General features: G+C 50.3%; 1 protein-coding gene across 2 annotated transcripts; it reads left to right on the top strand.

The window, feature by feature from the left end:
• Positions 1-628: 628 nt before the first annotated feature.
• On the top strand, positions 629-26,372 carry Hoxb9 (homeobox B9). 2 transcript variants are annotated; one of them, XR_013092667.2, is made up of 4 exons: positions 629-988; positions 11,042-11,185; positions 13,842-14,109; positions 24,527-24,607. XR_013092667.2 is itself a non-coding variant. In XM_076869971.2 (2 exons), the coding sequence occupies exons 1-2, from the start codon at positions 21,398-21,400 to the stop codon at positions 24,760-24,762; spliced, it is 753 nt and encodes a 250-aa protein (XP_076726086.1). In that variant the 3' UTR covers positions 24,763-26,372. The 2 variants fall into 2 exon arrangements, 1 of the variants encoding a protein (XP_076726086.1); XM_076869971.2 differs by lacking the exons at positions 629-988; positions 11,042-11,185; positions 13,842-14,109 and adding an exon at positions 21,398-21,914 and having other exon boundaries at positions 24,527-26,372.
• Positions 26,373-27,148: the final 776 nt, after the last annotated feature.

Below are 27,148 nucleotides of genomic sequence, written 5' to 3'. Positions count from 1 at the left end.
GCCAAGGTCGTTCCTTCTGAGCTCACTTGTTCCTTCAACAGGGAAGAATCTCACTTAATGCCCTGGGAAGAAGGGAGGCAGGTAGAGGAGCAGCCTGCTGTCTGGTGCCGCCCTCCAGACAGAAGCTGCTCGGTCTTGGTGAAGGGCGGGAAGCCAGCCGCAGAGCTGAAGATGGGCTGCAACCGGGCGGAGGAGGGGTGTGGAGGAGGGCCCTACTCTCCCCCTACCCATCTGTGTCCTAAACCTGGATGTGTCGCCTCCCGCTGAGGGTCTGGGCGCCCCCTCCCCTTCTCAGACTCCTCCGCCCCTCCCTCTCACATTCCCAACTCCCAAGGACAACTTGTCGCTCGCTTCAGACGCCAGGGGCTTCCCTCCGTCCCCTGCCTCTGCTTTCTGCCCTTCTTTTGTCTATTCCTGCATTTGACGGTTTCTCTGGGAGCGTTTCCTGGATCTTCTTCTCTCTTGTCTGTTATATTCATTCATATCCCCCCCCTTCTCTCTCCCTCTCTCTCCACACACGCGCACGCACACACATACACACCCTCACCCTCTCCAACCTCCTCCCTCCCAGCCATCGCGGCGCCTTTCCGCCACTGCTCTGGCCTTTCACAAACGCGCAAGGCCCATCCCAGTAACCGCCACGCGGTGATCCGACGGCGCCCCAAGGCGGGGGCAGGTGAGATTGGCTGGAGCCCCGCCCGGGCGGACGCGAAGAAAAGAGGTGCCGGTGCCAATCCACCTGGCCGGCCCAGTCCTCTCCCTCAAACTCGCCGGCGCCAGGCGGACGCAGGACGCTTGAGTCCCTTCGCGCCCCCTGCGCCGTCGGCGCCGCCCAGCCACAGACACGGCCTCAGAGGCCTCAAAGGGGCGGCGGTCCGGGCGGCCACCCGGGGCCACGTAACTCCTTGCTCTGAGCGCCCTCACCTTCGTCCCTAGAAGCCCAGGATTCCTCTTGGGAAGACGCAGGAGGACGGCGCGGTTGTGAGAGGTAGGTGAGCCGCTCCCCGCTCTTGCTTTCGCCGCTGGGGGCCGCAACCACGCAGATCAGAGCTGCGGTGTTTAAAAAAAAAAAAAAAAAACCCTCTCCAGGCTGGGCGGCCCCCGACCAGGCTTCCAGGACTGACCGTGGCGAGCGTGGGCTACTCCGGGCCACAACCTAACCTTGAGCTCCAGACCGACCAGGTTCCTGGGTGGGGCCTCGGGCGCCCACCCAGAACGCCTTGGCCTCTCCACTCGCTCGCGCCTTCCTCTCTCACTCAAAGCGGAGGTGTGTGCGTGGGGGCGAGCGGCGCGCCCCTCCTCGCTCTACCCGCTACTCTGGCTCCCCAGGGCCCGGTGCTGAGCGCCCGGCTCAGTCTCAGGCCTTCTGCGCCGGTTCTTCCCGCTCACAACCGCGGTAGTGGGAGAGGCAGGGTCCAGCGGCTGGGAGGGGGGGGCGTGGGGGAGTGGAGATCACTTGAAGAGGAAAAAAGGCCGTTTTCTGGATAAAAATGAGAAATTTCTGTTTGGAACTCTGGGCCCAGACATGAGCGCCCAGATCCTGAGGTGTAAAATCAGCTCTCTCTAGCTGCCCTCTGGAACAGGGGAAGAATTCTCAGGGAAGTTTTTGCTTCACTTTTGGGGGCAGCAAGGGGACCTAGGTTTCCTTCCTCTTCTGAACTGCGATGGGCCTCCGATGGCCTCCTGCCCGGGAAAGCGTGCATCTGATTCTCAAGGGGTGCCAGGCGCCGCCATCTTACTTGAAACTCACACTCACAAAAAACACAGTGTGTGCATTTTTGTTGAGGGGCCTGTTGTTTATGGGAGTGGGCAGAAGGCAGGAAAAGAGTCTCAATCTTTATGAACCAGCTATTGGGTCAATACAAAAATTATTCCCTTTTGAAGAGAGGTGTGGATCTTGTGAGTATTGTGTGGTCTCAGAGGAATTAGCTGCTGCAGGAGTTGGTGAGGAATCTTATATGACAGCAACTGCCCCTCTCATCGTGTAAAGATTGATGATTCAGGGCTGGGGTTGTGGCTCAGTGGTAAAGCACTCACCTAGCATGGGTGAGGCACTGGGTTTGGGCACAGCACCACATAAAGATAAATAAATAAAGGTATTGTGTCCATCTACAACCAAAACATATTTAAAAAAAAAGATTGACGATTTACCCAAACATGCAAAAGAGACAAAATTGTGTGCTTCCAATTGTGTTGTGCTCTATAATAAAGGTAATAGGTAAGAAACGTGCACCCCCCCCTCCCAAAGTAAGACAATACATAGTACCTTTCAGGTACTCCATACATGCTAAATTTGGCAATGTGCTGCATAGGGCTGTGCTCAGGATAAATAGAAGTACAAAGACTTATAATGGAGAAGGTGGGCTCTCTGAGTGAAAGTTCCTGTTTCTCAGTGAACTTCCCTGACCCTTTGAGGAAAAGATGCTGAAGATTTTCCTGCCCACTTTGGGGCTGCTGCTCCTTCCTTTCCCTAGAGTCTGAACGGGTTAGCTTGGATCCAAGTCCAGATACAACCCCCCCCCCCCCCCCCCCCCCCCCCCCCCCCCCGCCTAATTGGGATGAAACAACCTCCACTCCTAACCAGATAGCCCTTGACTCCCCAGGAGGAGAGCTGCCTGCCCTGTGCTATAATTTAGAACCAGTACCCTAACACAACACACACACACACATACACACACACACACACTGCCCCAAGAACAAATGCAAGGAAAAACTTAACAAGCCCCAGGTAGGGTATTGTGGGAAGATCTCTGAGGATCTCTTTGGATCCTTGCTCTACCACAGTACAATGTGAAAGACCCACTACTACAAATGGCTGTCAGTTCTACCTTTGCATCACCTCAAAAGGCAATGAACCCATGTAAGAAGCATCCTTAGGGAGTATCCTTTGGGATGGGAACTTTGTCTCCTACTCAGCCCACCTCCAAATTCTGTTCTTCCTGGTTGTATTAAAACAAACATAAGCCTTCAAATGCTTTTGGGTTAGAAGGAGTGTTTCATTATTTTAATCTATTAGAATTCTCTCTCATTTTCACCTTCCTCATCTCTCTGTTACTCACAGGTTTTGTCTTCTCTTTTTCTCTAAACTCTGGAAGTCAGAAAATGCATGACTTCTGGGCTTGAAGGAAAGGGATGGAAGGGAAAGGGGGAGATATTTGGTCCATTCAGACAGTACCCAAACAATGATTGGAACCAAATTATCATATTGGAGCCTGCTCTCTGAGATTTACAGGCTATTTAATTCCACAATACTTCTTTCCACTCCAAGATCCAAAAGCATCTTATTCCTCAAGAGGAACTAAAGGTTTGGGGCTTCTTTAGTTTTCAAAAATGAGAGAAGAAAAAAAATCACTAGTTATTTAGGTGGCTAGAAGTAGAAGGAGTCTGCAGTTTGGTCAGGAGGTCTGGGGTCACAGAGGAAAGGAGTCTGGGGGAAGAGGGAAGGAGGGTTGAGGCAAGGCCTGACACCAATTGAGCAACTATCTAAGGCAGGCTTTGTTCTGAACTTGCTGGTGGGGAACCTTGAGCTCTTCACCACTAGAGGTGAAATCAGATACTAGAAGCCCAGGTCCCTCTCCTATCTAGCTGTTCCAAGCCCTCCCACCAAATCCACTCTGGGCCAAAAATAAAGAATATTTTAAAGAAAAGAGCAGAAGCCCTGATTAAGCACTCAGACTCATTCTGAAAGCAATAAAGAAAATCTTTATCCATCAGTGTGGCAATGTGGATAGGATCAGCTTGAGTTTCAGAGTTTGGGGGTCCTGAACTCAATGGAGTTAGGCAGCAGGGCTAACCTCCTTTCCCCATGCCAGATTTTGCTCACACCCCCTCCCCAGGGCTTCTCAGAAAGTGACATCTAACTTTTGTGGTTTTTTTTTTTTTTTTTTTTTTTTTTTTTTTGGTAGAACTGTGAAATCACACAATTTCAGAGGGACTCAAATTCTGTAAATCTTAGGTTAAGACCTATTAGGATTGATCAGAGAAATATGTGCCTGGAAGAGGGTAAAACCAAATATGGTCAGTAGAGTGTAGATCTTCCCTTTTCCCCTCCTCAGTTGATATCTTCATCCTAACCAGGTCAACCTTTAGCTTAAAAACACCCAGGTGGCAATGTGTCCCTCCCTACCTTTGACTGTAAATCAAAGGGAAAAAAATACCCAGAGCCTAAAAATTGGGTCTGAAATACAATGCCTTCTTTCTTGGGAAGATACCAAGTTGCCACCCTGATCCTATTTTCCATCCTTACCTCTCCACAGGCTATGAGAATAGCCTTTACCTTGCAAGGATAATTAATGCCAAAGCATCCCCACTAGCTGGTCACCCATCTTGGGGCCCTCTGAGTTTCTTCCATTCTCACCCTTCTCTCTCTCTCTCTCTCTCTCTCTCTCTCTCTCTCTCTCTCTCTCTGTATTTTATTTAGAGACAGGGTCTCACTGAGTTGCTTAGAACCTTGGCCATTGCTGAGACTGGCTTTGAACTTATCGCCCTTCTCTTTTGAAGTATTTCTAGACTACTGTTTAAGGTAGAATCTCAGCCAGAGTGGAGGAGGGGACCTTAATTCACAATAATCTGGATATTAGTAACAATAATGACAAAACATGACCAGGAGAGGCTAGGGTTATAGCTCAGTTGCCCATCCTGCACGAGGCCCTGGATTCATTCTCAGCACCACAAAACGAACAAATAACAAAAATCCAAGCCTCACCCACCCAGAAAAGTTACCCTTGACTGGTCCTCAGGGAGGGCGCTGAGGTGCAGACCAGCAAGGACTATTCGGCCAGTACTCGGGAAACTTCCCTATGGAGAGAGAAATCAATGGCCAGATACCTCACTCCTTAAAAACAATAAAAGGGAGCGGGCCCAAATTTCTACTCTTACCTCTTCTTCAATTCGACTCCGAGGTGAACCAGAGGAAATAGATCCTGTAGCAACCTTCTCCCTGCTGGTCTTCCCCTGAGAGCTAAGAGGTCCCTGCTTTGCTGTTCCTGACAGCGTCACTGCTGTGTGACCAGGTCTCACGCAGGTAGAGTAGTCGGGGAAGTCGGAAGTCTTAATGAGGTATTGGAGACCTCTGCACCCCTCCACAGCAGTCTTCGTAACAGCTTGGTACTGCGCAGAACCAACGCAAGTCCTTAGTCTAGATTCCCCTGGGCAGGATTCCATGGCGCACCCCGACGGCGCGCACCCGCAGTGCTCCCCTCTGGGGCTCTGTACCTTCGCCTCTGGCTGGGCTGGGTGCAGAGTGATCTCTGTGCAAGCCGCTGGCCCCCTTTCAGACTGCATCTCTACAGTAGGCATCATGACTGCAAAGGACAGGGAGGTGCAGAAGCTGCAGTGTTGGAGCAGGAGAAGGGTCAGGGGCTCTCTGGAATTCTGTGCTCCTCCGGCCCAGGCCTCCATAACGCAGTTGCCGCAGCGGCGGAATCTGGAGGCCCTGAGTCCCAGAATTTAGGGGAGGATGCCTAACAGAGGGATTAGAAAAGAGGTTTTCAAATACTGCCTTGGCGTCGCAAAGCAGCACCTAAGGGGCAAAGGGAGGTCGCAGTTAACACAGATGCGCCCTCAAGTCCCACAAAGCCAAAAGCCTGAAAGACCCACAACTTCCACTGTCTGGGATGGGAGGAAATGAACTGGGATCGGAAGGCTCAGTCCAGACATCAGCTCAAGGAGTGCCTGTAAACGCGACCTAGCGCCTCGCCCCAAGCGGGATCTTGAACGCTCGGACAGAGCAATAGAGAGAGATCCGACTCAACCCTAGGGCGGAGCGTCACACAGGGCTCCCTCGCCTGTAACAAGTGAGCAAGATCTTCAAGATCATCTGCCCAGAGGGGAGTGGGTCCTAGTGCCTGGATCTCAGCGCTCCAAAATATATCTGCTGCCCCCAAAGAACAGTTCACTTGCTCTCTCCAGGCCAGCGTCGCTCGCCCCATTCTCCAATTGTGTGTTTTCTCTCTCCGGATTCTACCTTCCTCCTCATCATTAACAAACGATCTAACGAAACACCGCCGGGTCCCTGGCAGAGGGGTACCTTCATCCCCCAGCCAGCCAATTAATCAGAACATTAAGGAGCCCGAGAAGTTGTAATGGTGCGGTTTGGAACGAGGGGGCGCTGAGGAGGTGTCTTTAACCTCCCGGTAAGGATGGGAAACAGAGGGCGTGCCGCCTCTCTGAGCCCTTCTCAGCACCCGGGTTTTGGCTGCTCCACCTGCTCATAGCGCTCCAGCTCTCTCTTCCTGACCAGCTATTTAATTTCTCTTTGTATTTCTCCATCTTTTCTCTGCCGGTCGTCGAGGATCACTTTCTTTGTACCTACTTCTGTCTACCTGTCCAGCCGTCTCTTGTGCCCTTTTCAGACCCCAGCGAGGGGAGGGCCAAAAGAACTCAAAGTTTACAGGAGGCGGCCCCATTGGCGGTCTCCGCTCCTTAGTCCAGAGTGAGCTCCTTAAACTTGGCTGTAACTGTGGTAACTGGACACCGGAAAAAATATTTCCTCTTGAAGGGGAGGGCCTTTTTGAGAAGGGAAGTGTTTCCTGAAACATTCAGTATGGACCAGCTTAAGACAAGGCAGCATATTGCAGGAGAAGGTACAGGCCCTAGTGGAGCAAATTCTGTATCATTTTGATTAGAGACACAGCTTACATACTCCTTCTCCATGAAGCAACTGTGCATGAAGTGGGCATTGGATAGTGTGGGCTGCCTTGTCTTAGTCCTAGAGATTTCAGCATATTTGATCAGATGCCTGATATTTCAGGCAAAACCAGGTGACAGTATCTACCTGACCTTTGTGCACATGATTGTCCTGTCTTTTAATTTGTCTTTTTAGGCACCAAGTCCAGTTCACTCTCCTCCCTCTGATTCACATTTTTGAGTGCTTATATGTGAATGGTTGATGAGAAGTTCTTATTTTAAATATCACCCACTGATATTTTAAAATTTGATGAAAAATGCTGATCTACCCAGGGGGAAAATGCACTTTATTATACTTGCCAAACCCACCATTTCAGAGGGTTTTAGTCTCCTCAGAGCCTAGGTTAAGAATTCCTATTTGGAATGATCAAAGGAGCTGGTGTTCAGAAAATGCCACAGTGTCACTTTTTCCCTTTGACTGTTGCCTCTGTGTTCTCCAGGCCAACCTTCACCTTTCAAAACATTCAGGTGGCAATGATACACACCATTGCCAGTAAGGTCCAGACTTCCAGCGGGGGGAGGGGGTCAGTGTTTCTTTCCAGACACCAGGGAGCTGGTGACAGTAGGAAGAGTTTTACTGGGGAAAGTTGATCTTGGACTGGCTATGGGTGGGACCAGGTTTGGGCAGCCTCTCAGCTGCTAAAGAACTCTATTGGGACTCTACTGGAGAGAGACAGATATCCAGAGACAACCCCATAGCTAATGTTCTGAGCCAAGAAAGCAAAATGGGGATCAGATGAGGCAATAGAATGTTCTTTTGTGTCCCTTATTGATCTATCTGTTCAGTTTCCTCAGGTATTCCAACTGGGCATGGGAACTGAGGAATTAAACCAAGGTTTGAGGCTGGGGAATATCAAACTCTGTGCTGGAAGGGGGAGGATTTGCTCCTAAATACTTTTATAATCTTTATAAACAGCCAAACAGTATATTTATAACAGCCAAACAGTATGTAATCTCTGCGTCCTGGAGATCTCCCAGTTTTACCCAGCTTCAAGTGTTGAGGTTTATTTCCATATAGAAGTTGAGTTAGCTTTTCTTGCCTAGCCTAGTAAAATGATATGAGTTGACCAAGCCAGATCTTCCAGAAGAAAAGCTAGGCTTTTTTTGGAGTCTGAGAAGTAAGCAATTTTTTTTTCTAGGATTATGTTCAGACATATTAAGGAAACCAGAATTATCTGGTCAATTTTACCTTCCCCTGCACACACATATACCCACCATGCCCCGGCTCTCCTACCTACAGTACCTACACATTTCTCAGTTACCTACACATTTCAAATAAAGGTGACTTGAAGCAGATAAGGCTCTAACCATTTCCGATTGCCCCTCTTTGAGCTGGCACAAAGACCACCTACCAGCCCACCTATAGCCCTGGTCTGTGACAAGAAGCCAATGACTGGCTAATAGTATTCAAACCCCTGCCTGAAGATAAAGAGAAAAAAAAATAAACAATTTTCTGCTTGGGGCAGCTTAAACTGAATAATCCTGGCTGTGAAAACCTGACCTAAATGCTTTTAATCAGAGCAGAAGGAATATATGCCCATTTGCTCTCTACTAATTAAAGAAAGCTAATTAATGTTTTCAGGAACTTCCAACTGAGGGTCAGGAGCCTCTAGTCATCTTTTCACCCCTCCTTGCTCCCCTACACTCCACCCTTACTCCCACAGGGCTGTCCCCACTGCGGAGTTGGCCTCTTTCTGACAGACAATGTGGGGGGCACCCGACCCTTGGGCTCCACCCCTGCACCAGGACTTTGGCCCTGAAAAGCTGCCTTCCATTGGCCAAAAGTTCTTGCTCAGCAGGGTTTCCCTCCTTCTCCTGTCCCTGGGCTTGTTTCTGGGAGCCAGACCTCTCAATGTCTGCCAAGTCAGCACTGCTGATTGGTGGGGTGTGGCTCCCACTGGAGCTGCACATCTCAGCCCAATGCTGGGCACACAGTAGGTGCTCAATAAACGTTCACTGAATATGGAATGAAAGTCCCTGTCGGGTAAAATCCTGACTGGTTTGAAGAGTTTCTGGGCGGGAGCATGGAGAGCCCCAAGACCTCCTGACTGCCCCAGGAAGTGGATAAGACCTGATTTTTCTCAAGCATTTCTCATTTGTTCTCTTTAATTCCAGTCCCTTTACCCCCTGTTTTTATTTTTATTTTTTTTATCCATTTTCTAAGGCAGGATGGTACCCTGCTCACTCCAGCAAAGGGAAAGGGCTCACCTAGAAGTCAATTGAATATATGCTGTGGCTGGCTTCCCAGACTTTTCCCCATGAGACCCAGATTCTTCAAGCTAAAAGGAGTTTGAACCTGAAATGAGCCAGATAATTGCCCCAATTCTCTGTTCCTTATTGAAGAGGTAGTTACAGGCCAAGGGGTTCAAGGGGCCTCACTTTTATGGACATTGCTCTAAGTCAAAAGAATACACTATACACATGCAGGCTAAGACTCACACCCTCCAACCTAGACTGGTTCTCTGAGAACAAAGCAGGCTTCCTCCTCCTCCCCCTTCTGCCGCTGCCGCTGCCTCCTCCTCCTCCTCCTCCTGCTCCTGCTCCTCCTCCTCCTCCTTCTATTCATTAATAGCTACCATTTACCATTTAATGCTCTCTGTGCACCAGGAATTGTACTAGATCCTAGGCACACAGTACATTAATTAATCATTACAAAAAACTTAAGAGTTAAGATATCCAGATTTTTCAGGCACAGAAACAGTTTTCCAGTCGCGCGCGTGCGTGTGTGTGTGTGTGTGTGTGTGTGTGTGTGTGTTTTCGGTAAAGTTGATGTGATACTGGCAGATCTAAATGTTCAAGGGTATAACGAGTGGAAATAAAATGGAGAATGAGAAGATCTTAAAAAGTTTTGAAATATAGAATGTTTTAATAGAAGGCAAATAGTTTCTCCTGCCCTAAAGTGAACAAAGAAGTGAGGCAATTAACTGGCTAATTCCTAGACCCAAATGCTTTCCCTTGAAATGGGCGGATAATGAGGCCGACAGTATGTTCGCAGTTGAATTCGCCTGATGTTGCTCCATTTTCCTCCCAACTTTTGCGAATCCATTGGGCAATCACAGGGAGACGCACAGACGCCGCGCGGTCGCGCGCACACGCACACACAGGAATGCTGACACACACAGACCCGACTTTATTCTGCCTCCAGAGTCTTTTATGACTCAGCCTTGAGAATGAAAATAGGGTTTGGAGGGAAATAATGGGCCCAAGGCCGGGTGGGGCACAGCTGCTCCAGATGTGCACGCAGTAATTAGGCGTCCATGAGAACTGCTGCCCGGCTGGGAAAGGAGCATCCCCTGGGACTGAAGGCCCCGGCAAACCCATCGCTGTAGTTGGCCTGTAGTAGCATACTCTTTACTGCCCCGCCCCAGCGTCCGGATCGGCCTCTCTCCTTTTCCTCCCCTACTGGGGATTCTCTGGCTCCTTTCCCCTGGGAATAATTTAAGCAGAGAGCTTTAGGGCTCCGCCATGTAAAATGGCGCCTCTGCCTTGGGTGAAGGGATCCAGGGACCTTGATTTCTCCCATGCAGTGTTTCCCAGGTCCTGGATGTCTCTAAGCACAGACCCAGAGTTGTTGAGTCCCAGGGAAGGGCTCTCTTTTTTTGCTCCACCTAGGACTTAACAGAGGTCTCATTTAGGCCAAGAAGAATAGTGACCTGCCACCAACCCTAATTGTCCCTGTTTTTTTTGAGGTTATGAAGCAGTCCTATAGCCAACATTTTATTTTAATGATTAGGACCTCTTATTCAAAGCTCACAATATCCCTGTCCAATAGGTCTTTTTCATTAGGGCCTTTGAAAGGTTGAAAACACTCCTCCAGTATCACACAGTTAGGAAAGTTATAAACTGGCCATTTCCTGGAAGGGAGGGGACTGGATTTGTCATGGTCCTGGCTGAGCTGCGCCTGTATGGGCCTCCACTTTTCTTATGCCCCCCAAGCCCCCACACTTCCAACAAAGACAACCCCCAAAGGCTGACTTTCCAGAAATGAATTATAAGAAAAACAAGTTTGTTGGGGTGGCTGATTGTCATAATTTGGAGGAAGAAAATTCCATTCGAAGTGGAGGTCACATCCTCTGCCTCACCACTTTATTAAAAGCTGCTCTGATCTTGGGCTAAACACTTAATTTCATAGAACCCCAGTGTCGTCTTCTGCAAGTTGAGGGAGGGAGTTAAAGTCCCTGGCGCTGCCCTCCAGCCGGCTGCAGGGGAGATCAAAGAAGATTCGGGCTCTGGAAGGCTCCCTAGCGTCGGGGATGGGGCTGGGTGGGGGGGTGGGTAGGGGCGGGGGTCCTTGATTAGTTGTGATTCGTTTTCCAGCCAGCACTCTTTTAATCTTGTTTCTCTTGCTTGGCAGAGGGCGCCAAAGGCGACCCGCCGGCGGCCAACTCCAGGCCAAGCCCAGTGCGTCGGCAGAAACCGGCCCTTTCACCCAGCACAGAACACAGAGCTGCAGGAGGATTTGTGCCTGGAGGAGTCAACGCCAGGGCGCCGCCTAGAGGTCGGTCGCGGCCTCGGCCTCACTCGCCCGCCACAACAGAGCTGCTTCCCAAGCCGCCGTCAGAAATGGCAAAAACAAAACAAAACAAATTTTAGCTTGGATCAGGGACTGGGCTACAGTTCTCTGAAACCACCTCCCCTCCTCCCCATAATAAACCTCAGGAAGGGAGAGGAGCCAGAAATTCTCAGAAATACTTATTCCTGTGACTCTCACTAAATGGAAGAGGGTCTCAATTTTTTTTTTTCTTTAAGGGTCTTCTGTTCTGCATTTGTTTCTACACTTTCTCCTCTCACCACCCAAATTATCCAGCCCCTCCCCTTAATGCTAATACCCTGCTTTACCTTCTAGGAAGAAAAGGGAAAGGGGAAGTTGTCCCTGAACCTTACAGCTTGGCCATCAATTTTTGAATAATTTGGAGACTGACCTGCTTTTTGAAAACGTATTTGGAAAATATTTCGGAGTGTAAAAAAGAACTACATAGGACTGGGATATAGCTCAGTTGGTAGAGTGCTTGACTTGCATGCACAAGACCCACCCCCCAGCACCATCCAAACCAAACAAAAACTACCTAAAAGGTCTCTACTCAGTAACCACCAGCTCAGCTAGGGGTCTAAGTGGTGTTTAGGAGGGTATCTCTGTCCATGTGACCATGGGAGTCTGTACTGAGCATTTGAAAGATGACTTGTTTCTTTCAGGCTAGGTGACCTTGGAAGGAATCTGCAGAATGGGTGTGAGGTGTCCTTTGGTAGAGTTTTATTTTTTAAACTGAGATCAGTGGCCTGGCATCTGGGGCGGGGAGTGGATGAAGCTGCAAAGCCCCTGAAAGTGAATGCAAAACATGCCTGTGCACAGGTGTGTTGTTTTAAGGCTGTAGCCTCTTCAGGTTTTCTAAAGAACCTGTTTCCTCATCCAGGTAGCTACAGAGATCTGGCCAGAAATTGGCTGGGAGCCAGCACACTGACCTACCCTGGTGGCAGGTCCCTGGAAGGGGACAGAAAAATAGCAGTCCTAAAATAGCTTAGAAACTGCTGGTCCCTCATTTATGCCCTCCGCCCTTCTCTATGGTTCTCAGAGGCAAATTCTAATAGAAGGGGTGAAAGCCAGTAGGTGCCATCACAGTATTTTAAATAAAAATATAGCGTGATAAAGAGCAAAATTAGAGAATTGGGGCACATAATGAGGAGAGGAACTGGAGGGGGCCTCCCCAAGCAAATCCCGAAATGTGAATGTTGGATAGAAACAAGATTCTTCCTGTCTTCCAGCTGTTAAACAGCTCCCCCTTCCTTCCTCCCTTTTGGTGCCAGGAAGGGGCCAGAGGGCACCCCATCATCACCACTATGTCACTTTTAACCCTGGTCAGGCCAGGGCAGAGTGGAACTGCCTGCAACAGTTAGCCTGTCAGAGAAAAAAAAAACAAAAAAACAAAAAAACCTTTTTTTAAATGATAGAAGACAGCCTGATTATTTTCTGAGGCCATTCCATTTTCTTTTTCATTAAAAAAAAAAAAAATCTCCAGCAATGCTTTGGCACGTATGCTTGGGGAGAGGAATGGAGTTGGCTGGTTCAGGCTGCACCTGTGTGTTTGGGGGATGGGGTACCCCTCCTGGGCCTGCAGCTGTGTCTCCACCCTGTACCTGAGCAAAGCCTGAGCTAATCTCAGCCCTCCAGTGTGTCTAAGATCTGAAGCCTTGGTGTTTAGGGGCAGTTGGAGAGAATAACTTCTCTTACCCCAAAAAAGCACTTCACAGGTGCCCCAGACAAAGGGAGCAGGAAGTCAGTATCTTTGCTCCCAGTTACCTGGAGCTCAAAGAGGAAAAGAGATTTTCCTTAGTTTTGGTTCACAGTAGCCTGGTAGCAAATCCGGATTTCACAAAGTTTTGGAAAAAGCAAACGGGTTCAGAGCAGAAAAGAACTATACAGTGGAGAATTGAAACTTGGGTAGTGGTTGTTTTTGTTTGACTTGAAGCTTTTAAAGATCCAGACAGAAGTCCGTGGTGGAGGCAGATTTGAACACCACTCCTCTCTGGCTGTCATTTCCACTTTGTCGACCGGTCCCTCGGGCTTCTCCTAAGGAACCTCTGGTCCCCTCAGCCCCCTTTGGAGTCTAGAGAGTTTTGCTGAATCTTATCTCTGGTTTTGCAAGCACCTGGCAATAATAAACGGGCGGGACAGGGCAAAGGTCTGGCCGCTAGAGAGGTGAAAAAAAAAAAAAAAAAACCCAAAACACACACACTAAAAAAAAACCCGGATTCAGCGGAAAGATGCAAAGAATGGAGGCCACGGGGCAAAACTGGGAGAGTCCGGGCTTTAGCAAGAAGCGCCTCTGAGAACCTTGGAGACAGACTGGGAGCAGCATCCCAGCAGCACTTGACAGTGCTCGGGGCCCCGTGAATTCTCTAGGCGGTGGCTTACAGTCCTGGCGGTGAGGCGTTCGGGCCTCGCAAGGGTCGGGTCAGCGCGCCGCGCTCCCGGGAGAGGAGAAAAGCACGCCTGGCGGTCATCGTGGCTGAGGCAAAGGCCGGGGGACCAAGGCTGCTTCTCTCCACGCGGACAAAGTCTGTGCAAGCAAAAGAAAGAAGACGAGGAGGGTACTTCTTCGGCTCGTAAATTTGTTTCCCCTTCCTTTTAACCCGCCCCCGGCCGTCTTTCTTTTCAGGGCAGGAAGGGATGTAAACCGTTTGAAGTTCATCAACACGGTGAAGTTTTATTGTATTTCCGGTCCCCAAGATTTATACCCAGGAGGGGGAGCCGGCCGCCCGGCAGACTCCTTCGTTGCCTCGGGCTTCCTCGCCGGACACGTGGCCACTTGGACACTGGCCTCCGGGTTGAGGCCCGGAGGGAACCGGTCCTCATCTAGACGGGGACAGTACCTTCCGACGGATGCTTGGATGCTTCCACCCATCCCCGCGGCCGCTGCAGCCCAGGTAAGCCCGCTGGGAGAGGCTGCGGGTGGTTGTGGGATGAGTGCAGCGCAGGTGTGAGCACCTGTGAGTACACGAATGTCTGGGGAGGTAGGGCTGGGCAGTGGGGGACGTCGGGGGGCGGGGATGAAGGGCCCAGACAGAAGGTCAGTAAGGAAGAAGCAAATTTGTTTTCTGCGTGCCAATCCAGGTCCATAGCCTCCCGCTTCCATTGTAAAGGCGAAATGAATTCTTACCTGGGGCAGCTCAGCGTCTCTGGAGCCTGGGCCTTGGACCATTTCAGCAGGGTGACTTCATAGAGATTATTCCTGTCAGTTGGCTGCTCCCTCCAAATCACATTCTTCCTCTGTTGCTATCTAGAATTCTTGATATTGATGCTCGGTAAACCGTCACTTTCTTTCTTGCACTTTGTCCCTGTCACTTTCTTTCTTGCTCTTCTTGGCCCCTTCTCCTGTCTGTGCACACCCCAGTCTCAAAACTGAGGGTGGTTGTAGAAGATTTGGGTTCTCAGAGCTGTCCTGGGAGGCTGGGTGACCCTGGAATACAGGGTCTAGCCATATGGTGAGTGTAGACATACCTTCATAACAGTTTGAAGTTGAAAATCCTTTTCATCTGTGGAGACTTCCAACTGCAGAGACAGGCTGAGGAGGCAGACACCAAGCAGGTATATCAAAGGGCCATGCCTAGGCCTGGAGCTTGGCCCAGGGTCTTCTCTGGCCAGTGCTCCTGGAAGAGAGAAGTTCCTGGAATCTGAGCTGCCAGGACCCTTTCATCTGGAATTCTGGATCCAGTACCTTAGATACATTGCTTACTAGCAACTGGATTCTGTGAGAAGAAATGGAGGAAAATAAGTAGAAGAAAGTAAGTTAAGTGGCCATTTTGGCCCACAGGATGGCCACAGGGTCTGCCCCAGTGAGCCCTTGACCTGGAGCTTGAATTGAGACTGCTGAGTGAATTAGGTAGTTTCATGTTGTTGGGCCTGGGTTTCTGAACACAACGACATTAAACCACCAGATTCACGGCAGTTACTGCTCCTCGCTTAGCTGGAGGAGTGGGGTGGGGGATCTTAGGACTGATGTATCACTCTTGCAAAATGGTGAAAATGTTTGAGTTCCTTCATCCAAGAGCAGCAAGAATGTTCCCCAGAGAAGAAATCTGGGGAATTCTGGGACATCTTCCCACTTCTGGATGCTTTTAGTGTATGTTTAGAGGGTATAGGGGGAGTGGGGAGCCCTCAGCTCTCCAAAGGCACCTTAATGGCAGTGGTTGAGCTGTTCTGCAGAACCAAGGATGCCAGTTAGGTTTTCCAGCTTTCTGCCTTAACGTCTTGGGCTCCTTTCTACATTCAGAACCTTCCAGACAGAAAAAGTCTCCCCAACTACACAAAAGCTTGGTTTCAACAGAGACACAGGAGGTCCTTGAAGTCTTTGTAACTTTTAGGAACAGGGCTCCACCTTACCAGGAAGTTTCAGGTCCTTGAAGAGGGTTTAATAAGCCCCATTCTGAAAGGAAACATCATAATCTCTTGTAATCTCCCTTTACTGGTCCTCAGTGCCCTTCCTAGGGCCCCCTAGTGGGATAGGACCTCCAGAGGTAGGTTTAAAAAAAAAAGTCCTTTCACTCCTAAACTCCAATGGGCTCCTTCTCCACTGAGTGGCCAAGGGCCCTTGAGCTGGGCTGTGGGTTCAGGTAGATCCTGAGGGCTTCCCCCTAGGAGAAGGGCCTGATATCCCAGCTACTGGCAAACCCAGGCTGCTCAGTAATTCAGTATTGTCTGACGTAGTGAGGGGCTGGGGCAGAGGGTTGGGGCTGGGTGAGATTGCTACCCTTTCTGACCCCAGCCCTCTTAAGGCTGTTGGCTCTGTGCCCAGTAAAGGAATAACTAGAAGTGCTGGTGGAAGGAGGGGGATTTGCCAAAACATAAGCTAACTTTTGTTCCTAAAATTTCCCCCCTGCTTCAGGCAGAGGAAATATGCAAAGGGGCCCAGGAAAGAGGCCCGACCGGATGAGGCTCCGGGCGCCAGTCTGGGCCAGGGGGCTCTCTGAACAAGGGGCCTCTGCTACAGCAGAGGGCACTGGGAAGACCCAACCCAGTACAGGGGAAATGTAGCTTTCAACCCACTGTCTTGATAAGCAAAGGCCAGCAAAGCTGTCCCTTGATATTTTTTGATCCTGGGGTCTGAGTGAAGAGCGTCTGGGTGAAGAAGGTCTGGAATACCCCTGCAGCCTTACCTTGCTTCTCTCTCTCTCGGCCTCTCACAAACCTGTCCAGTCAACTCCCAGGATGGAGCCTGACTGTCTTCCATCTCTAGCTTCCCTTGGCAACCCCCTCCCAGGAAAAGTGCTGTAAAAAGAAAAAAGGGGGGGGGGATGTTAGAGAGAAAGGGGAAATAAAGTCTTTGGAAAGCAGAGTTTTACAACAGCCACAGGTTTTATGGAAGCAATTCCGCAATTCCGTAATAACCTTCTACCTGCTCGCCTCCTTTCCGCCCCGCCTGCTACCCACCCCGTTTGGCCTTCTGGATACCCCCTCCCCAAGAAGTCAACCACCCCCACTGCCTTGGATATCCTTGATGGCTGAGAGTTCCTAAGAAGATTCCGGAGGTCGATGGGGCCACTGACCTCTCCATCCTTCCTTTCACCTCTAACATCTTAGGAGGGAGGTTTGGCAGAAGATTTCGTTACTTTACAATTAAGATTCCCACTTGGGGGATATGGAAACATTGAGGTTTGACCCAGAGTGTGCAGTTTCGATGTGATATCTATTTTGGAGGCCTTTTGGATAAAGGGACAGGTTTGGGGATCCTGTTTCCACCGGAGATCTAAGTGTCCTCACACTTTACTCTTTCCCAGAGTGGGTCTCTGATCCTGGATCAGAAGAAATGCCTTCAGTGCTTGAGAACATGGATTGGGAATTTTTCTAATTTTGTTGTACACAGCAATGCTTCTGCATAACCTCTACAGTTACCTGAGGACTTTCCCACTCAGCTCATTTCTGTCTACCTTTGCTTCACACTTGTGGAAGTTATATGTATGCATATGTAACCATGTTACATAGGTTGCCTTTACTCCTATGCCCATCACTTCCATGAAATAAGCATCACACAATGCACACTGTTCTTGCAATTCGGGGTAAGATACACAGTAAAGGATTTCATGGTCAGACAAAAAGTCACCAAATTTCATGACCTTTCCTGGGTCAGTTTGAGGCATTTCCTTCATCTTTTAGACAAATATTCTGGAAGGAAATTGTAATAGAATCCAGCTTTAAGGTACATGCATTTGTTTGAAGATATGGCATATATTTTTCTTGAATATCAATTAAGGGCAGATTTTCAAGTGAGACTTCTAAATCAGCTAATATTTTATAGCCACATTTCAAATACACAAATCCCCAGGTTTTTGCTCTCTCCATAAGAGTGTTGATGTTTATAGAAAATGTACACACAAGCTTTTGGTTCACTGATCATCTTATATGAGCAGAATCATTAGCCCACATCTTTCACAAAGGTTATGCAGGTATCCACATATGCGTAATTAGATCTTATACATGAACGCCCAGGCACATCCAGTATTGTAGCTGGGCAAACTTATTTATTATATATTTACACAGTATAGAGCACATAACATTTGAGTACTAGTTTCCCATACATAAATATTTATTTGAAATAAACATACAGGGTGCACATATCTATTCAAATACAATATGCGTCAGTTTCAGCTTAGCTTATTAATTAAAAACAATTTCCCTTTTTTCATTGTTTTTATTTTTACTTTCTAATATGTCTACCATTTGCTTTCCTCCCTCCAGATTTTCTCTCTTTTTTGGGCAAGTACCCTTCTAAAAGTTGCCCCCAAAGCACAGGCACTCACCAGCTGATTCAAGACACCATCGGCCTCTGCTCTTCAAACCTCGGCCTCTTTGCTCTTGGCTGCTCTGGCTCCCCTGTAGACTGGGGCTGCCTGCTTTTTCCTGCCTGCTCTTCCCAAGCTACCAGCAACCAACTCCAGCCCCAGCCCCAGCCCCAGCTGTGTTCAAGGGAGGCTTCAGTGCAAGGAATGGCAAGAGGCTGTGAGGGAAGGCAGGGTTTTATTTTTTTCTTTTTAGGATTGGGAGTGGGGTGTGGAGCAGTTTTGCTCTCTCAGGACAAAGTGACCCCCCCAACAGAGTGGCCCCTCTATTAAGTGTCTTTAGAAGCTGGGTTCCAGGGGCCACAATCCTGTTTGCTCTCCTGTCATGGTGGGTACCATTGTCTGGGGAGAAAACAAAGTTTGGGGAATTCATATATTCTCAGAGCACGTAAGCAAGGGGTGCCCTTTTCAATAACCCTTTAATCATATGCTTGAGCTGGAGTTGGACTCCAATTTGGGGCAACAATACTTTCTAGAAAGCTTGGCTGGGGTGAGACACATTGCTTGATGCATCCATATCTCCAACTGGAGGAAGATGAGCTGGGATGCAGACTCCAGGAACTGAGGGCAAGTTCACTCTCTTCCCTCAAGAATTTCCTCTCTCAAGAAGACTAAGACCTCCAAAACAAGTCATTCTGAAATTGTTCCCACTTTCCAGCTTCTTTGTGAGCAAAAACGAAGCTTAAGCCTCAGAAAAGAGCCCTGAGTCCCCTACTTACCCAGCATCTAGGAGTCACCAGAGATTAGGGAAAACTCCCCAAACAGTTAGCAACCCACAAACCTGAAACTTTGTCTGCTGGAACATCTCACCCTTGCTGCAGGACGTGAGCTATGAGCCCAAACGTTCTTCTTCCTCTAACTTTTCCCCTAAACTAAGCGGCCCTCTGGGTTCCTCTCTTGTTGCAGAGAGGCATTCCGGCAAAGCCAGGGCCAGAGAGTAGGAACCAGGAGGGCGGCAGTCAGAGCCCAGTGTCTGCACAGCTTGGATCTTAAGAACAGCCCAGGGCTGTGACTTTTCCATAAAAAAAAAAAAAAAAAAAAAAAGCCCCAGCCCACAGTTCACATGTCCTTTTGGGCCCTAATTTATATACTACAGAAATCATATACTCAGCCCGCCATGCTTCATAACGCCGTTATTTATGGCAGGGAGTTTTTTTTTTTTTTCCCTGCAGAATATATTTATCACAGGTAAAGCCAACAGCAGACTCCAAAAGTCTGGGAAATAAAGAACAGGTGCTTTGCCTTAACTGCGCCCAGGTTTCTAGCTGGCAAGTCCAGGGAGCTCCTTCGACTTTCCCAAGCGTCCAGCCGCTACTTAAAAGAATTTGCATCGGATTTTTGTTTCCCCATTTGGGTCCTATGGAAAAAGCAGATCTTCACGCTGTTTGGTTCCGGATCTGCCCGGCTGTCGCCCTCAGAGAGCGGGGGGTAGCGTAGGAGGGGGCCGGCTGGGCTCCAGCATTGATCTTTAAAAAATCATTTTGAAATCGCCATAATGTGAAGAAATATGGCGCTTCGCCCTCGTATTTCACACGTAATGACACGAGATGGCTTCATTTGGAAAGAAAAGCGGGCGGGAGTGTTTCTGTGCGTGTGCGGAGGTTATCCGCAGCCTTCCGCAGGGCAGAGGGGTAGTGGCCAAAAAGATAAAACCCCAAGTTAGAACGGCCCGCTTTTGTTAAAAGGACTGGGCGGGGGCTGAGGCCATGGCTCTGAGGGCAGCCTGCCTTATAATGGTCCAGGGTCAGAAAATTGCCAGGAAATCTGCCCCTAAACCCAACCCGAGGGATTTGGGTCTGTCTAGGGTCTGCGAATACCGGAGACACACGCCAGGAGAGGCGATTGTACCCAGGGCAGAAACTGAAGGAGCAGTGGCCGGGAGAAGAGCCAGGAAGCCAGCCAGCAGCCCCGGGGGAGTTCCTTCTCTGGGCCGCGGAGTAGATTCTAATAAAACGGACTATTTGGAAGCTCCAGCGAGGGGATCAGCGGGAGGGAAAGCAACGGGTGGGGGAGAGACTGACCCTGGGGGCTTGCTGCTCATGTTGGTGCCCTATACCAGTGTTTGTAAGTCGTCCAGAAGGACAATCCGAATTAGAAGAGCTGGACAGGAGGGTGGAAAATTTAGCCTCTGCTCCTCCTTTTCTGGGTGGAATGGGACCTCTTCCCATTCTGGCTGGGGACCCTTTCCCAAGCCTCCACTCTGTGACACCTTAAGGGAACTAACTTAACCTCTTTTATTTAGCTCCCTCATCTGCCCAATTTTAGGGGCCTGGGAAGTTTCTCATTGAAGGAAAATAGAAATATCAGGCCCCCACACACCCAAAAAGACCCAAGAAATTTAAAGGAGTTAAAGACTTTGGTTAGTTGTATTAAACTCTTTTGGAGGCTCGAGTTTCCAGGGCCTAATGAATCCCTTTGACCTCTGGCAGGTTCTCATTTCAGTACACATAGTGAGTGGGTCCTTGAACATTCATCCCATTTTATTCCCTTCTCTCCTCCCTGTGCCACTGTGGAAGAAGGGGAAGCTCCCAGTCATATAAATCTCTCCCCAAATAGTGCACCTGAACCCCCTCCAAAGCTGATAACGCCCTATAAAATCCCCAAATTCTCCCCCATCCCTTGCACTTCATCTCCTGTGGATTGCTGCTGCTGCTGTTGTTTAATAAACATCTTCTGTCAAGGGGACAGAGAAGAGGAAATGAGGGCCTGCGGGGTGGAGGTGGAGGTGTTGGGGGGGCAGAACTACCTCCTCTTTAATTATCCAGTGGGACCTCTCTGGCTGCTCCCGGGGCTGGGGCGCGCTCTCTCTCCCCCTCTGCGTGCTCTCCCTCCCTCCCTCTCCGACCCGCCTAGGGAGAGGGCTCCACTGCTGCCGTCCCCCTTGCGCGGCAGCCCGCTGCTTGCCTCCGCCTCTCCTCCGCCCCCGCCGCCCCATGTCGAGAATACCCCCCCCTTCCTGCAAAGGCGGGAGGAGGCCGGGCGACCAGCAGCTCAGGCTGGGGTTACGTGGCCGCCGGAGCCCTGACGTGATAGCACATTGCATCAGCATAAAACAATCCATCCTCGATATGGAATGCAGTGCGGACGGATGACAGCGAGAGCGCAGCCCCCTCGCCCGATTGATTTATGTCGGAGCTGACGCTTTATCAGGCAGTCGGAAAAACTTTGACCAATCATTTTGCAAGGAGCGCTGAGCCGGGCTGCTCCACTGTACTTTGTTGGCTGAGAAGTTGAGCAGGGGGTGGGGGTGGGAGGGTGGGGGGTTGGGGGGGTCGCGTCCGAAAGCCCTCACACCGGTCCGGGTGCCACCTCTCCCTGCTTGGGCGCCGCCGCGCGAGCGCTTCCCTTCCCCCTGCGAGCGCCCGGATAATGTCTGAGAATGTCCATTTCTGGGACGCTTAGCAGCTATTATGTCGACTCGATCATAAGTCACGAGAGTGAGGACGCGCCTCCAGCCAAGTTTCCTTCCGGCCAGTACGCGAGCCCGCGGCAGCCGGGCCACGCGGAGCACCTGGAGTTCCCCTCGTGCAGCTTCCAGCCCAAAGCGCCGGTGTTCGGCGCCTCCTGGGCGCCGCTGAGCCCGCACGCGTCCGGAAGCCTGCCGTCTGTCTACCACCCCTACATCCAGCCCCAGGGCGTCCCGCCGGCCGAGAGCAGGTACCTCCGCACCTGGCTGGAGCCCGCGCCTCGCGGCGAAGCTGCCCCGGGGCAGGGCCAGGCGGCGGTGAAGGCGGAGCCGCTGCTGGGCGCGCCTGGGGAGCTGCTCAAACAGGGCACGCCCGAGTACAGTTTGGAAACTTCGGCGGGCAGGGAGGCCGTCCTGTCTAATCAAAGACCCGGCTACGGGGACAATAAAATTTGCGAAGGAAGCGAGGACAAAGAGAGGCCGGATCAAAGTAAGTTATAAAAAGTGAGGAAATACCCAGGCCGAAGGCCAGGCGAGGGGGAGGGGAGGGGAGAGGCAATAAACTGGGACAATGTGAAGGGAAAACGCGGCGATGGCCGGAGAGATCTCGGGGTGGAGGAAAGATGAAGGAAGGGAAGCAGGAAGGAAGAAGGGAGAGGAAAATGCCGAATGCCCTAGAAGGGGAGACTGAAACGTCTGAGCAACGCCGCCCCCACTGCTCCCAAGTTATGTGGGGAACTGGGGCTCGGGGACCAACTCGCTGGTCTCTCACCCTCCCTTCCCCCTCTTTCCCCGAGGCCCGGTTGAAAGCCGGATAAGACTCGCAACAGCCGGGAAAGGAGCTGGAGGAGCTCGGGGCTGATGGCCAGCGAGGCCAAGACCCTGCGCCGGCACCGACCGGAGCGTACGGGGCTGCCCCGGACCGCGCGGCTGGCAGAGCTCCCCGAGCCACGCGCAGACCGTAAAAGCCGGCCAAGGGGAAGGGGGAGGGGGCTCATTAGGATTTTATTTGCGATGCAACAGCTTGGCGGAGGATTGTTCCTAGCAGATCTCGCGCAGTAGCCGCTCAGGGTCCGCAGCCGGCGCCGGGAGGGGCGGGGGAAGCCCAGGATGCGGTGACTGAGCCCCCTCCCCGGATGCGCCGGCCCCTCCCCGGGAGCCTTCCCTCCGGTGGCCCCCTCCCCTCTTCGGCATCCTCGCTCGGGTTGCCGCTTCCTTTTCTGCGGCTCCCGCTGCTCTCCGCGGGGCTCCTTAGCCCCAGCCAAGGCTGTCCGCCTCGCGGGGAGTCGGGGAATCACTTCCGAATTTCGGGGCCCACCGCCAGAGCAGAGAAGGTGACATCCCGAAGAGACCCCAGGGAGAAGAGTGGTGGGGGCAAAGACGGGTGAGGAAAGGCGGAGAACTTTACCCTTCGTGGGGAATTTCTCCTCGCCTCCCTCTCCTCAATAGCACCCCTGTCAGAACCCCAAGTCTGGCTAATTTCCAGAAGGTGCTGCTGGCTGGGAGGAGAGGGTTCTCGAATTTTTTAAGCAGAGAAGGGCAAGTCAATTGGGGGGCTCTTAGCCCCAAACAATAACCTACATGCATGCCGGTGGGTTGAGTCCTCACCTCTTACTCTTTTGGGGGAGTAAGGAGTCAGATTTTTAGTTTCTGTTCGCCGCACCAGATCCCACCAATAGAGTGGTCCACTGAACCTTTGGAGCTCCTTGCCTGCAAAAAGTAAAAAGCTGCCCCACTCTCCCCAGGCTCCTGTGGGTCCCACACCTCCAACCAGCCAGGTCGAATCATAAGAGCTGGCATTTGGGGAAACAGCTCTTCCCAAACCCTCCCTCACATACCCAGACACCACCACCCCATACCCCCAAACTGCCTGGAAAGCCCATTATTGCAAGGCGGCCATTTGGCGAGGATCAATTATTAACAGTTTTTTTCCCTCTTTCATATTTAATGCGGCTGTGGGTCCCATCCCAGACAATCACATTAAGAAAATAGTGCTGCAAATTGGTAAGACATGGTACTTAGTGTAGGATGAACTGAATATATATTTTTTTAATTCAATGCTTTTCATTTGGGGAGAAGGAAGCTGGGAGAGGGTGGATGTTATTTTTAATTAGCTCAGCTTTATTTGGCAACTTTTCTGAGTTCTAGGGTCTGGGGAAAGATAGTAAGGAGAAAAAGAGAACCCTGTATATATTTTTGTTTCCTCTTTTTGCCCTTCTTTAACTCAGTTTATCTGCCCCCTTTATCTGTCCCCTTCCACATATACAGGACCAATTAAAAGGCTAGATGTGCTGTGAAGGGCTCTCTGTTACCCCTACCTTATCTCTGGCTCTCCACCTTGGGACTGGAGCAATTTTGCTCCCCAGTTTCCCTGAACTTGTGTTAACCAAACTGCAAGCTGAGCAGCAGAAAAGAAGAGGCTATTGCAGCCATAAGTAATCTGTGAGCCCTAGTGCTTCCCTGTCCAGAGGCTGGAGTTGATAAATGGTTGCAATTGGGTTTCTCATGAATTGGAGTGTGCTGAATGTTTGCTTGCGGCTCTAAGTGTGGACCCATATTTGTGGTGTGTGGTGGCAGGGAGGGGGAATATCTATGTAGCTACACATGCCTGCTGCCATGTGGCCTAGAGATGCAAGCTCTCTCATGATCAAGGCAGGGTGTACTAGGGGATCTCTTGGATATGACTGAAGAGAAGCCATTCTCCCTCTCCCAATCCCTCATCTCTCCTCTCAGACCTAGAGCCAGGGATCCTTCAAGTTGACCTCACCTAGCCATTCTAGTGTGCTGATGGTGGGGCTCCAGACATGCTGGATTCTGACCTGAGTCCTACCAGTTTGGACCAAGTGGAAAAAGATTGAGAGAACTTGAGGCATTCTTGAAGCTCTGAAAGTATGTGAGGAAGCCTAGGCACAAGTTTGGCCTCATCCTTTCTAAAGTGTCTTTAGTGGCTGCTGGCCCATTTCTGGGACCTTGTCTGGAAGCTTGAAGGCCCAAGTGCTCTTCTCCAATGTCAGATGGAGAGAGGAGACCAAGGGTGCACTTCTTGGTCTGGGGCCCTTCACCCCCTTCCTTCCTTTGATTCTATCCCTGCTTCTCTTTCAGCCAACCCCTCTGCCAACTGGCTGCACGCCCGCTCTTCCCGGAAAAAGCGCTGTCCCTACACCAAATACCAGACGCTGGAGCTAGAGAAGGAGTTTCTGTTCAATATGTACCTCACCAGGGACCGCAGGCACGAAGTGGCCAGACTCCTCAATCTGAGTGAGAGACAAGTCAAAATCTGGTTTCAGAACCGGCGGATGAAAATGAAGAAAATGAATAAGGAGCAGGGCAAGGAGTAAAGATCACCCCTGCCCTTCCCAGCCTCTCCCAGCCCTTCCCCATCTTGCTCTTATTTATGTGATGGCTGCAAAGCCAGTGCTGTCTGAGATGTATTCAAGTGAATGGGGAAGGGCTTCCTCTCCACAGTCCCTCAACTGCACCTAGAGCCTGCCTCCTTTCCTTTGCCCATACCTGTCCCTCCCTTCTTCCTGGATGTCAGAAGAAAGTTTTGTTAAGTTAGAAGATAGAAGTAGTTGGTTCCTAAAGAAAGGGATGAGCCACCAGGAAAGAGAGATGCTAGTCAAACTCCTAGAATCCCCTGTAATTTTTCTGAGAAGTCCTATCCCCTCACTTCCAGTCCGCCTTTTCCTTCTCTGCACCTATGCAGAAGTCACCCAGGGACACGCCAACCGCACACAGCCTAGTAGACGCCCACAGGCATAAAGTTTGGAGTTCACAGTAAATTGGTGAAATTAAGTCAAATGAAATGACACTGTAAGTGCAAACATCACACACCAAGTCTGGCAGAACAGCTCTCAAATCATCAGGCAACCTTGGGTTTCTACCCCAGATACAAATACATACCAGGAAGATGTCTAGAGACAGAAGCCTGAGCGAGGTGCTGCAGCCCAAAGTCTCAGCATCCCAATACCATCCCACATGGAATTGCCAACTATACCCCAGTACACTGCCTGTGGCAGATGGGGATAACCTAGTCCCCAAGGTGGTAGGATAGAAAGGGCAAGAAAAGGCAGTAAGTGGTTTTATGAAGTTATCTTAGATGGAGCCCCTTCCATATACATTTTGTTGCAGGAAATGTTAATTCTGCATGATGTTTTCCTCACCTTCCAACAAAAGAAGGTCAAACTGTGGGTTGTAGAGCCTTGATAATGTCCTCCCCCATTCATCTGTGCCCCACTTGACAGAGACTGTAGCTTTTCTTGCTCTGCACAGCCCCTGCATTCTTCTGCATCCCCTTCAGCTCTGAAATCAACTCTGTTCAGCTAAATCCACCTTGCACCAGGGAGTCAAGCTGCCCCTTCTAGAACACTCCCTCAACCCTTCACCCCCACTTCCCATGTCAACCCCATTGTAGACAGGAAGGCCAGGTTTGGAGACTCGGATTGAGAATTTATTGTGAATGGACTTCCCAGCTTTCTTCTGGAGTAAGCTATAGGGGACAGGGAGGAGCTATGGCCCCAGGGCACTGAGCTGTCGCATCTCTCTTCATCCCACTGGGTTTCCTGACATACAAGGAAAAACCGTTAGACTGCCCACTCTAGCACTGGGCTTCACTTCCCACTGCACCAGCCTGGGTGGTGATTTGCTCTGTGTGGCTGGTTCTGTGTATCCTTCTGGGGAACAGTTCCCGCGTGCAAAGGAAAGAGGCAAAATCTCAACTAAGCATCAGGCGAAGCTCACTCTCTGCTTCCTCCCCCTACCCTGCTTGCCCACTACTCAGTCCCTTCAATTCCAGGACTCTTGCTTCTGCTTCTCCTGACCCTGCAAGGGGGCATTCCAGTAGATTTTTTTTTTTTTTGCATTGTTGTGGCTGTTGTGAAATTGTGCTTGTGTTTTGTGATTTCTTTGGGGGAGACTGTCTCGACTGTTTGACTGTTTTAAGTTGTTACTTATATGGGAGGGTTGTGGGTGGGAGTGGGGAGGGCAGGGGGCCTAGAGCTCTAATTGTTTGTTTTGGAAGAAAAAAGAAAAAGAACAAAAAATATATATCACTCTAGAAAATAAATCTCTCCTGAGTCTCATTCTGTGTTGGCTGTCGTCTACCATAGGTAAAAATCTCAGTTGCTAAAAGCTTAGCTTGGGAAAAAAGATTGCTGTGTTCCCTAAGTTTCTTCTTAGACCCTACAGACCTCTGGGCACTCACTGGTGGAGCTGACAGATAGCTGATTACTACCCAAGGTGTTTAAATTGAGTAAGAGCCATTCAACAGGAGCACTAGGAGACTGGAAGAGGAAGAAAAGAAATATCTGTGGTTTGGAGAGGGGACTGGGTCTTCCTAGAGCAGGGGGTCTTCCACCAGACAGTTGCTCTGGGGACCTCCCCCACTATCTGGAGAGCAAGAGGGAAGGCGAGGCCTGCTCTATAACTCCTGGAAGTGGCTCTTCTCTCAGGCAACTGAGATCACCACTTTGGCTTGGGCACTTTAAAATACCATGCAAGGGAAAAAGGCAATACCCTCTCTGCTATTCCCTGCAGCAGAGTAGACTGATCTAGACAGGTTCCAGGCTTGAGAACTTATTTGAACAGCCACATAGGGTTCTTTGCCCCCCCCACACACACACCCGGGTTTTTAGAGCCATGGAATAGCAGCCTTGTTCTGAGGCAGGCAGGTTGGGTAGGGGCTGAATGTGGAACACAAATGCCTCCTTTGGAAAAAAAAAAATT

Source organism: Callospermophilus lateralis, chromosome 11 (genome assembly GCF_048772815.1).
Source record: "Callospermophilus lateralis isolate mCalLat2 chromosome 11, mCalLat2.hap1, whole genome shotgun sequence".
NCBI lineage: Eukaryota > Metazoa > Chordata > Mammalia > Rodentia > Sciuridae > Callospermophilus > Callospermophilus lateralis.
This window is presented reverse-complemented; position numbering and strand designations above follow the sequence as displayed.